The sequence below is a fragment of the Meleagris gallopavo genome, chromosome 1 (genome assembly GCF_000146605.3).
Source record: "Meleagris gallopavo isolate NT-WF06-2002-E0010 breed Aviagen turkey brand Nicholas breeding stock chromosome 1, Turkey_5.1, whole genome shotgun sequence".
Classification (NCBI taxonomy): domain Eukaryota; kingdom Metazoa; phylum Chordata; class Aves; order Galliformes; family Phasianidae; genus Meleagris; species Meleagris gallopavo.
Window position 1 is genome coordinate 74,613,045 of NC_015011.2, and position 11,778 is coordinate 74,624,822.

At 41.7% G+C, this 11,778-nt stretch overlaps 1 protein-coding gene across 2 annotated transcripts; it reads left to right on the plus strand.

Annotated features, from left to right (window-relative positions):
* The first annotated feature begins 224 nt into the window (after positions 1–224).
* Positions 225–11,605, plus strand: LOC104912821 (ovostatin homolog). Of its 2 annotated transcripts, XM_010717403.3 has the most exons (13): positions 225–396; positions 1,007–1,190; positions 2,780–2,824; positions 3,136–3,280; positions 3,976–4,028; positions 4,319–4,339; positions 4,825–4,984; positions 5,577–5,658; positions 6,040–6,154; positions 7,437–7,545; positions 8,331–8,440; positions 9,203–9,367; positions 11,073–11,605. In XM_010717403.3, the coding sequence occupies exons 1-13, from the start codon at positions 329–331 to the stop codon at positions 11,322–11,324; spliced, it is 1,509 nt and encodes a 502-aa protein (XP_010715705.1). In that variant the 5' UTR covers positions 225–328; the 3' UTR covers positions 11,325–11,605. The 2 variants fall into 2 exon arrangements, with proteins under 2 accessions (XP_010715705.1, XP_019473323.1); XM_019617778.2 differs by lacking the exon at positions 2,780–2,824.
* Positions 11,606–11,778: the final 173 nt, after the last annotated feature.

Consider the following 11,778-nt stretch of genomic DNA (forward strand, 5'->3'; position numbering starts at 1 on the left):
TGAGATAAGCTTTTCTCTAAGTCTCCATCAGCCTGGGTTAGATTTCACCCATGCCACATCTGCCCCATAGTACTCTAACACTCCATCACCTGGAATGCCATCTGAATTTAAATGTGGGTGGAGAACTGTACTGTGTGGCCTTTACTCTGCCCTTGGTGGAAATCAGTAAATATTAGCTAGTGTCATTAGCCTGGTAAATATAACAACTTCCCTCCCCTCTTTGGACTTAAGAGCATCTGAGGGGCATACTTAGGATTGCTTCTGCCCATCAGTACAGGCAGTTCTCTGTCCTGTGAAGATCTTGCAGCTATCTGTGCGAGCCCAAGCAATGAGAGCACCAGCACTCCTCTTAGCCTTGACTCTATTCTTAGTCATAGATGAAGCAAGCCTGGAACTGTGAGACCATCTTGTTTTGATTATAGGGGTGGGAGGGGGCCTTTGTGTATGGGTCTGCACTGAAAGATTTAGCACTGAGATGCTGCACTGTTTAGTATCATGGAACTGCATGGGGGAAATCTTGTTATTAGGGAGACTGAGCATAAGCAACTCCTACTGGCATCTCAAACGCAGCTGCAGGTAAAAACCCTGGTATTTGCTACTGAAGAAGCTGCACTAGCAATGTAGCACTGCATTGCACACACCAAAAACCTATAGAAGCTGCAAAACTTCCTTTTGTTCATCCTGTGCTGGCAGAGGTAAAATTTGGAGTGAAACTGAAGCTTTGGTCACTGAATTTTCAGTATAATTCCTCACACCACCATTTTGTTTCTATGTATTTGCTATTGAGCAGTTGTGTCCTGGCTAATGGAAAGATGATAACAGACATATAAGAGGCATGTTGCCATTTTTGGGTATGGAAAGGGAGCTGCATTACAATTCCGCAGCTTTTAGACATTTCTGACCTCTGGTTTCTACCTGTTCATGAAAGCAGCAGAGATGTATTCTGGTCTGACTGTCTCAGCCTCTGGATGTTTCTGAACATCCTTCCCCCCCCCCCCCCTTCTAGTCAGTACATGGTGATATTCCCTGCTGTCATTCACCATTTCCAAGAGGAGAAGCTCTGTATTCACTTCAGCTCCGTCACTGAGGATGTCCACCTGGCTGTCACCTTGGAGGTGGAAACCTGGAGTCAAACAGTGGTGGAAAAGGATGTGGAGAAGCCAGGCATTTTTGAGTGCATCAGTTTCAAGGTGAGTGTAGCTGTGATTGCTGACATATCAGTGGATGCTCTTACTCTCACTGCAGACTATAGTGCTCTCTTGAGATACTGTCCTTCTGCGCCTTGGCATGCACTGCAAACAGGTGAAATGTATTTCCCTACCAATTCCATGCAAAATGCAACAACTCAGCAAAACAGGGAATCTTTCACTGTATAAATAAAAAAACTGTTCTTTTGATCTATATTAGCTCATTTCACCCTACTTAAAGGTTGTTGGAAAACACTGCTTACTCACAGTTTAGACCACTGTAATGTTTGAAAAAAATCACAATGCAAGTTAACACATACGAAATACATTCTTTTCATCCTCATTTCCTCAGAAGCCTGTCCTTCCAGCTCCAAGAGGATGATTTTACTCCAAGGCTGTATCTGTATGATAAGCTTTAGTTAGATAGACATTGAGCTTGCTTTATGTTACCTGTACCTAGTGGTGATGGCGCTGAACCCACATTGAACTGGATTTCACCTTGGTAATCCAGATATTTTGTGGGTGACTTGACTTCCTGTCACTGAAGCCTTGCTGTAGTTAGCTAAGCTAGCCACACTGAGGTTGCGACATAACTGCAGAACTTCAGTTACATCTTAAGAGAGCCATGGAGATCTGTCTGGTGCTGAGACTACAAACTTTCTCTGTCTTCTTCAGCACCATACTAAATCAGTGTATCTATATCTTGATTATCCTGTGAATTAAGCAGAAGTCTAGAAGGGGCTGTAGTCACTTTTAGTTCTTACATCAATAAGACAAGTGTTGGTGCCAGGCCATAGGAGAGAACAAGTACTGGTAATAGAAAGCCAGGGACATTTGCAGTTAGAAACAAACAAACAAAAAAACCTCAACAAAATGAAAACAAAACAAAAGCCTTTATCCTGGTTAGCTCAGTCTTTCTGATCATGAGATATCCAAAGTTTTTGCCTGACCATTATCTTGTTTCCCATAACTTCCTTGACCAGCTCCAGATCTGACCTCTATGTGGCTTTTCCTCATTTGTCAAAAATCTTGCATTTCTATAGATAGTAATAATGACACGTTAGATTGTTCACTCTAACATTCATGAATAAGATGATGTATAGTCAATGAATATAAAGATGTGATAATTATGAAATAAACCAGAGAGTTTAGCAAAGCAGATTATAATAACAAAAAGAGAATAGATAGAAAGCTTACCCACACCCTGAGCTTGCTGCAAAACTTCAGAGAAGGAATCTCCAGAAGAGGTCCTTCCCTACTGGCAGTCAGCTCTTAAATGGGTCTAGGAGAGGTGCAGCCAGGCTCCACCCCTTCCTGCAGCACAGGTGAATTGCCTTCACCTGTGCTCCCGTGGCTGACTCATTGCTCACCCCAGGTGACCAATCAGAGGTTCAGGCTGTGATTCAGCAGTTCCCATACAGATGGTGATTGCTTCTTCTCCCATAATATCAAGTTCATTAAAGATAGATTCATGTAGTGGAATTTGGACTCTGGAATTTTAGTGTTGTTTGAGTGAGGTAATGTCTCACTTCTGGGTTAAGATGAAAAGCCTCTGATAACTTTTTTCTGTTTTCTTATATCAATCAACCTAGGTGTCAAATTTAAATTCCTCGGAAACAGTTGCTTCAGCTACACAAGTAAGACACCTTTCTTGGCTGCCTCTCCTCTTACAAACAGAAATTACATCTGTCTCGTGTTTGAGCCATACTCAAGGGGGGAGATGCAGGGTGGGAAAGATTATAAGGGGAGGAAAGACATAGAAAGACACAAGCATGATAAGGGGAAAGGCAGAGAAAAAAATGAGGAAACTGAGGAATATGGAGTAGACTGTGACTAAGGAAAGGAGAGTAGAGGGAAAGAAGGAAGTTGAAGATTTTAGTAGGAAGGGGACCTCAGTTTCTTCTTCAAGCTACTCCAAGTCTTAGTTGTTTTTTTTTCAATTTGACAGTCAGAAGAGGTGTTTTTTCTTCATGTCCTGATACACAGCAGTGACAATGTGCTCTTTGAGGGTTACAAGAAGGTTCTGGTCATGCCCCAGAAAAGCATAATTCTGATACAGACAGACAAGGCCTTCTACAAACCTGGAGAAACAGGTGAGGAATGAAGGTGAAGTGGAAACGGGGAGGAATGTTCAAAGTAGCAGCCATGTTTGGTGGGATATCTTCATCGAGTGCATCAAGCTAAGTTTGTTGGAACTTGAAGAAAGCAGATTTCTATTTTCAGAATTTCCAGGAACAATGTGAATTAGAATGCACTCTCACGAGCCATGCTGCATCAGATGGTCAGCATGCTGCTTCTGTGTGTCATTCAGGGGAAATATGTCTTGTGATGGAAAGCCAGAAGTCTCCAGAACACTGGAAAATCTACTGTCACTTCTTGACTACTTATTTACCTTTAAGTAGACTTTAGATTCACTGCATAGATGCTGTGTGCTTAGTGCACCTCCAAGCTCTATAAATATAAAGACTTGCTCCAGAGTTTTCACAGTATGAACAGACTGCAGAAAGACAAATGCCACTGTTTTATACTTTTTTACAATCTTTCCAGGGAAAATTATTTTCTACAGCATGCATCTGTATGTATATCTCCTAGACAAAGTTCTAGGTGGAATGGGATGGGGAGATGTTATAGGATAGGTGATAAGAAGAGCTGTTTGTGGGAATACCAGAATACTGCTGAGATAAACTATGAGAGACACAAATAATGGAGCAGAGGAGAGGAGAAGAGTATTTGTGCAAGGATATATTGCACTTAGAATGCTTTACTCTCCTTTTCTTTATATTTCCAGTGAAATTTCGAATCGTGAACCTTGATGATGACCTTATGGTCATTAAAAATGAGGTGAGTATAACCCTGTGCTTTTCTAGATGGAGGAGCCTAAGCATGATACACATTGAGATGCCCATGTAAGGCTCCCTGCATGCTTGTTAAATCATAAGGATAAATGATCTTTGAAAGGAAACCACTCATCTGTTGGCCTTTTGGAGAAAGATTGCAGTACAGACTAGAACAAGAGGTTCTAGTTATGTCCTCCTCAGACACATAATGTAGGATCTGGATGGAGCAGAACTTTTCTGGTGTACTGTTCGGGTCTATACAAAATTGAGCTTGTTTCTCTCTTCTTTTTACAGTATCTCCAGATATGGTTGCAGGTAAGTGACGAATATCTGACCACAGGGAGATGTCTCTCTGTTCCACTGTGCCCTTTCACTCCTAGACTGGGCTGCTCCTCAAATGTAACCCCATAGTCAGTTGGAGACCTTTCTACTTGGTCAGCCTGGGTTCTTCATTCAAATGAGCTCTCTGTGATGCACATAGCTGAGCTAGAAGCAGTAGTGAATCTCAAAAACCCCAAGCCCAAAAACTAGTCTGTACAGAGCAAAAGGCACAAAGCAAAATGATTAATAGATGCAGCACAGCTGCTTGTCTTTCCTAGGGTATTATGGTGTTTTCATTTCCCAGTACTTTTACTGACAGCCTTTGCAATTCAAGAGTTTAGTAAAAGGATACTGGAGGGAGAAGGCATCTTACCTGTGGCAAGGGTAAGTCTTGGTAGTGCCTTCTTGTGCCTGAGTATAGTTGGACTACCCATGCTATCAATTTGATTTGGTGGCTCTGAATGCTCTTTCCCAAATAGGATCCTGAAAATAATCACATTGCTGAATGGCTGAATGTGAAGTCAAGACATGGCATTGTGGATCTATCCTTCCCCCTGGCCTCTGAAGCAGCCCTTGGGAAATATACCATCTCAGTGCAACAAGGCATGGCTCAAAAAACATTCAGTGTTAATGAATATGGTAAGACTTAGACAGCAAAAGTGAGGGAAAAGCATTGTGGATATCTAGAGAAAGACAAGGGTGATGTGGCCATGTTTATCAGACCTTTTGCTCTGGGAGAAGAGCAGACAGGGGACGTGGTCAGAACCTTTGGAACTCTAGAGGTTCTGCAGCCAGGTAGAGTACAAGGGAAAGATTGTAGTCTATCATATTGTTCTAGCTGTAGCTGGGCCCTGTAATGAGCTCTTGCTGCTGCTCATTGTTTTCTTCTTCTAAGCTAAATATACTGTTCAGTCAGCTGCCAAAACAGGAACAGCATCACATCTTAAGCCCATACAGTTGCAGTGACAAGTGTAAGAATAAAACCCTGTGCTGTTTACAGTGCTTACGATTCACTAGGTTGGAGTAGAAAGCAGTTCTTTGTGGAACTGCGGCAGCAGAGGGAGGCACAGGTAAAGAAGTAAGTTCTGTCATGGCACAGGAATGAGTAAGCAGGAATATTATATTATTTCCCCTCATTTGGACTGTAGCTATAGCAGAATATAATTTCTAATTGGTATCACTTTTTTTCCCTTGGTCTGTATCTTTCCATCTTCCATGCATCTGTCTACAGAGCTGACAAAGTTTGAATTAAAGTTTGAGCACCCTCCCTTCATCACAGAGGATGAGGAATTTCAGCTGAAGTTATGTGGCAAGTAAGTACCATTGTGATCTGTCCTTTGGCTCCATAATCACCTCTAGATTGTTAGAAGGAGTACAGTGGTTTAACATTAACTTTTTGTTGAGGGAGACATATCACTCTGTCAAGCTAGTTCTTTTTTACATAAGTCATTTGCTATGACACTGAAGGATACTAAGATTGCTGGTTAGAGGGCACACTTGAGAAGGTGGCTTGAAACATGTTCCCAGTGTATAGTAGTGGGATGCAAACTGATTTTAAGGGATGATGTTTCTGAGCAAGGAAGATACAACACTCTCCTGGGCTCCACATAACCCTAGATAGGGCTGGGGACCTGTTTCAAAATTCCTGCTGAAGCAGTTCATCTTCAGGTGTGTTTTTCTCTCCTTTGACACAGGTATACCTATGGAAAGCCTGCTCAAGGGAAAATAGATATTACTTTTATCACATTTTTACAGTATAAAATGAAGGATTTCTCAAATTCTACTGAGATGAGGAAGCAACAGAGCTGGGTGGGTGAACAAAAAAGATGGAGGAAATCATTAGCTGATGAAAATGTCTATTTGTCTGTCTGTCCCCTTAATCTGCCTGATTGCACCCCTAATGCACAGAAATCTGTTTAATGTAGTTTCTTCCTACTTGTTAGATATAATCAGATTATTTATCTTCCTGTGACTCTATTCTTCAAATACTGTTTTGGCTGCCCGTATCTGACTCAGTGTTTCGGGAGAAGGTGTAAGCTCTTTAAAAGTAATAGTGTCTTTGGTCTTTCAAAAAGTTTGTATGATATTATGTAGAATCAAATCACTAGTCTATTCAGCCCTGTGTCTGCTCCCACCAATACATGTGGTATCAGAGCATTAAGTCACAGACTCAATGCACTATTTGTTGTGCTGTTCATACAGTTTATAGATCATCTTAAGTTTACCAGTGTCCTATCAAAGATTATGTCCAGTGTTAGTTATGCTTTTTTGCGCATTTATGCTCATTATATGCTTGTGGTTAAGCTGCAAGGCTGGTTTTTCTTACAGCTTTCAGATGCACCTTTTTGAGGCTGAAAGTCATAATAAAACATTTTTAAATATCATGCCAGTTAGCAACAAGTCTGAACAGAAAAATTCAGATGGATTGCTGCATTTTTAAAAATTCATCCAGTAGCAATCTCCATCTGAAACTGTAGTCTTAGCTGTGCAAAACGCCAAATGAGTGCCAAATTCCTCTCACACATCATGCAATAAGCCCTGCAAGATTCTCAAGAGAACTCAACAGGCATAATTAAAAACACTTTGTCCACTCCATCTCTCATGGCAGACTGTCTGTACCGAGTCTCTGTTTAATGCTTGGCACAGCTCTTGAAATCTGTAACTGGTTGGATGCCAATTTTTAAAATAGTCACATCAGAGAGACAGTTGTGATTGGAATGCCATCATGTCAGCTTTATTCACAAGGGCCATGACGTTTTAGGGAGGAGGCTACCTCTAGTTCAGACAGACACATGGTCACTCAGGTGCAGGATCTGGGCTTAGTGCGGTCTCCGATCATCTGAGTTTGTTTAAGACATAATTAACCATTGTATGATTTAACTGAAGAACTTTTTTAATGCCACTTTTTTTTTTAATCCAAGTGTGTGAGTTTCTTCTCTTGCTGTTATCCATGATGGATTTGTGTAGTTATAGGTTTTGAGCTTCCTTCTGTTCCGTAAGTATTAAGAAATATTTCTTTAGGATTACCCACCATATACGAAACAGCTCCTCTACCTCCAGATCATCTTTCTCTGTGTTTCTGTTTCTTCAGACAGACAAAAATGGCTGTGCTAAATTTACAATAAAGACAAAGGCTCTGGAATTAGATGAATCTGTCAACTCCATAGTTGTGATAGGAGAAATGGAAGAAATTGGAACAGGTACTGAAGAATCTGTGAGGAGTTTCATTACTTGCAGCAGGCTTCTTTCTTTGTTTGAAATTTTTTGGCTTTGACCTTCCTGCAGTAGTTCTATCTTGAACCATGATGATGGTCTTTATTCTAGTACTTCTTCTATCTATTATTACCAGATTTCACAATCCTCTCTACCCTTCATCTCCACTAGCAGGTAGATGTCATTTTAGTGATTGTCTGAACACCAAGGTGTTTCTTAGCTAGTTGCAAAGCCCTGGAACAAACCCTCATAGTTCTTTTTAATTGTAGTGCACCATCCTGACAAGCAGTTTGTACCCAAAATCTCTTGTCCTCTCTTTTCCTGAACCTCAGGCAGGTCTGCTTACGTACACTTCTGCTGTCAGGAATCTCATTCTGCCCCTTTTTGGTCTGCCACAATATTGACTATAAGGTGGTAGGTTCTCAGCATGAATGTTAATGTCCCATTGATCTGATAACTGGAGATGTCCATTTTTTTGGAGTGCCATACTGTGAGTGGGGTTCTTCAGGCCACTTTTAGGCACCTATGGTAGTAATTGTCTATAACTAAACAATGATCTGATTTCGCTTAATCAGCAATAAGAGAAATAGATGCTTATGTGCACCTCCTCATAATGCAGATGTCCTCCAAAAGACTGAAGGAATTACACACTAGCACAATGTATTTTCTCTTCTAAATTTGAATACTGTGTATGGCTTGGAAGTATCCTCTTGTCTTCTGATTCTCTAAGAGCACTGCTAGAGCTGAATAGATTTCTTCTCTCTCTAAACAGGAGCACGGGCTAAGAAGTTTTCTCCAATTTCTATTGTGACAAGAATGAAATCTATAGAGTTTATCAATCTCCAGCCATTCTACAAACGTGGACTGCCATACACAGGGCAGGTAACGCCATGGGTCCCTTCTCTGAGGATACATAATAGGTCTTGTTTTCTGTTGGCAGAAGGAAGCAATCTTTAGTCTATGAGTGAAGCCCTCTATAAAAGCAATTTCTTTTCATTAACCTAACCTAGCAATTTCCCTGGACAGGAATTTTAGGACCAACTGCATTCTCTGCAAGGCTCTTGAGGAGATGCTCTTGAAACTAGTCTATGTGATATAAGGATATGGGTATGGTGGAAGCAGGGAGATACTACTCCCTGTAAACAGCCATCCAAGTAGTAATGGCAACTTGGCAAATCACTAAAGTTTTGTGTATCTATTCATATCTATTCACTAACAGCCATTTTTAATTCAAGTTCCCAGGATGATGCGAGGACAGCTGTCCCTCTGGGGCTAAAAACAGTTCTATCTGGGCCAATACTAACTCCAGCATGAACGAAGGAAAGAAACAGCAACAGTTAAGTTGCTGGAGACAAGACAGTTTCTAGTCTTCTAAGATTTTGGAGCACTGTCCAGGAAAAGGCTTAGGATCCGAGTAAATTTCCTTTTCTACCCCCAGTATATGTGTATTATTTGGCTATACTACCCTTTATTTCTGGTTCTGAACTGCTGTACACAAATTCAGATTTTATTTGGATCCTTTCAATCTGTCTGAAAGGTAGAAGGATTTGGAAGGACTGATAGAAAAAAAAGAAAATATTGAGCACTGACAGAGCCTTGGAGTGGAGTACAATGGGGGTACTAACTTCCTACTTTTGTCTGCAGATGTTCTGCCACAGTAATGACTCTGCCCTCCAAAATGAAATGGTCTACCTAACAATTGATGTAGATGATGAGAAGACATACCTGTCATTCCTCACGGATGAGGAAGGGAAAGTCCACTTCTCATTGAATACCACCAGCTGGAACAGCTCACTTGTTTCATTGAAGGTGAGCATCAGCCACAGGAAAAAAGATCAGTGAAGTAAGAAGGAATGGAAAGGAAAGTGGAAGACATCTGAGGTGTGAGACATAGGCTTCTGGCTCCTGATCTCATCTGACTATATCTGTAGAAGCATCTTTAATTACTCTCTGATTCCATCTTCCCTGAGAGACAGGAGGCTTTGTTGAAACAGTTCAGCTAAACACTAATCAAAGGTGCTCTGCTGTCTTGAGCTAGAGCATGATCCTAATCCACCTTTTGTATCCCTCTCACTTTTCTAAAAGTGAGTGACTTCACTAAAATCATTCTTTAATCTGACCACTTTCTCAGATGAAATCTCTCCTTTTGCTCTGGGATGTGCTGGAGATGGCTCAGCAGAACTGGCAGTTGACATCTGTCTTTGCTGAAGTCCATTTCACGTGGCTGCCTTCTCCCTGCAGCAGCACATATCTTATTCAGGCTCCACCTGGCAGGTAGCTATTCTTGACCCCCCTTTCAAAACCACACTTTGAAGCACTTGTATCCTCTTCACAACTTCTGAATTCATTGTTTCCATCCTGGCAGTGCATGTGTATTCCCACCATCTGCATTCTTGCAGATGGTATGGGATTCATGAGCCAGCCATGTGCCCTTGCAGTCCAGAAAGCCACCCATATCCTGGGCTGTATCAAAAGAAGCATAGCCAGCAGGTCGAGGGAGGTGATCCTGTCCCTCTACTCTGCACTGGTGAGAACTCACCTGGAGTATTGCATCCAAAGTTGGAGTCCTCAGTACAGGAGAGACGTGGATCTGTTGGAGCACATCCAGAGGAGGGCCACAAAAATGATCCAAGGAATGGAACACCCCCTCCTTTGAGATAGGCTGAGAGAGCTGGGGCTCTTCAGACTGGAGAAGAGAAGGCTCTGAGGTGACCTGGTAGTGGACAGGGGAAGCTAAAAGAAAGTAGAGGGGAGCTACAGGAAAGTAGGGGACAGACTCTTTAGCAGGGTTTGTGGTGATAGAACAAGGGAAAATGTCTTCAAGCTCTGAGAGGGTAGATTTAGTTTGGATATATAGAAAAAGTCTTTTACAATGAGGGTGATGAGGCACTGGAACAGGTTGCCCAGAGATGTGGTTGATGCTCTGTCCCTGGAGACTTTCAAGGCAAGGCTGGATCGTGCCCTGGGCAACCTTATTTTGCATTGTCCCTGTTCATTGCAGGGGCATCGGACTAGATGACCTTCAGAGGTCTCTTCCAACTCTAAGGATTCTATGATTCTATGACTCTATAATTTTATGTTTTCCCCTGAGGCAACAGTCTATCCATGGTGAAGTTCCCTAATTTTGTTTGGGCTCTGTAATCTTTTCAAGCAGGCTCTAGGTTTTGTTCATAGGCTCACAGCTATTATTCACAAAGTCCTAGATTCTCTGCAGGGAATAGAGCTTCATCGTGCAAAGGCTCTTTTGCTGCCTGTTATACTTCAGGGCATCTAATGAGAAATACTAAGTGAAAATTTGGGTGTTATATTTATGGTAGATGGTTAAAAGTTGATGTTGTGTGTCCTTACAAAGATATAGAAGGAAAAGGAAGATTGGGACAAAATATTAAACTTATACTTTTGCTAAAAGATATGTAATCTGCCAAGTAGCTCAGGTACAGTCTTAGTGTTTTCAGTTGTCTCAAGCTCTTGTCATGTCATACTGATTGCTTATTCATGTTCTTGTACTCTGAAGGGCACCTTCTACCTTGAAAATCACACCATGGACAATTTTGGGCAGAACTCAGAGATTGGGGAGAGCTTCTACTGGCTGAAACCTTTCTACTCTGAGAGCAACAGCTTCCTTGAGATCAAGGCCAGGAATGATGTGATGCCCTGTGATCAAGAGCAGAAAGTGCAAGTGGACTATATCCTTAACCAGAATAAACTCAGCTCTGGAACAGATCACATTGATTTCTACTATATAGTAAGCAAAGAAGACATCTGAATCTCAGGGCAAGACCATACTGCTATTTTGTCCTTTTCACAATAACATGTAGATACTATTAGGAAATGGTAAACTTATCTGAGGCCAGAAAAATTGCTTTGTTTCGCCCAGTGCTCTTCAACATTTTTCAGTGACCTAGACAATGAAATTTAGTGCACCCTCAGCAAGTATGCAGATAACACCAAGCTAAACAGTGCAATCAATACATTGGAGGGAAGGGAAGCCATCCAGAGGGACCTGGACAAGCTGAAGAAGTGGGCCCATGAAAACCTAATGAGGTTCAATAAGGCTAAGTGCAAGGTGCTGCACTTGGGCCAGGACAGTCCCAAGTATTTATACAGACTGGAGGAAGAACCCCTTGAGAGCAGCCCTATGGAGAAGGACTTGGGAGTCCTGTTGAATGAAAAGCTGGACATGAGCCAGCAGTGTGCGCTTGCAGCCTGGAAGACCAACT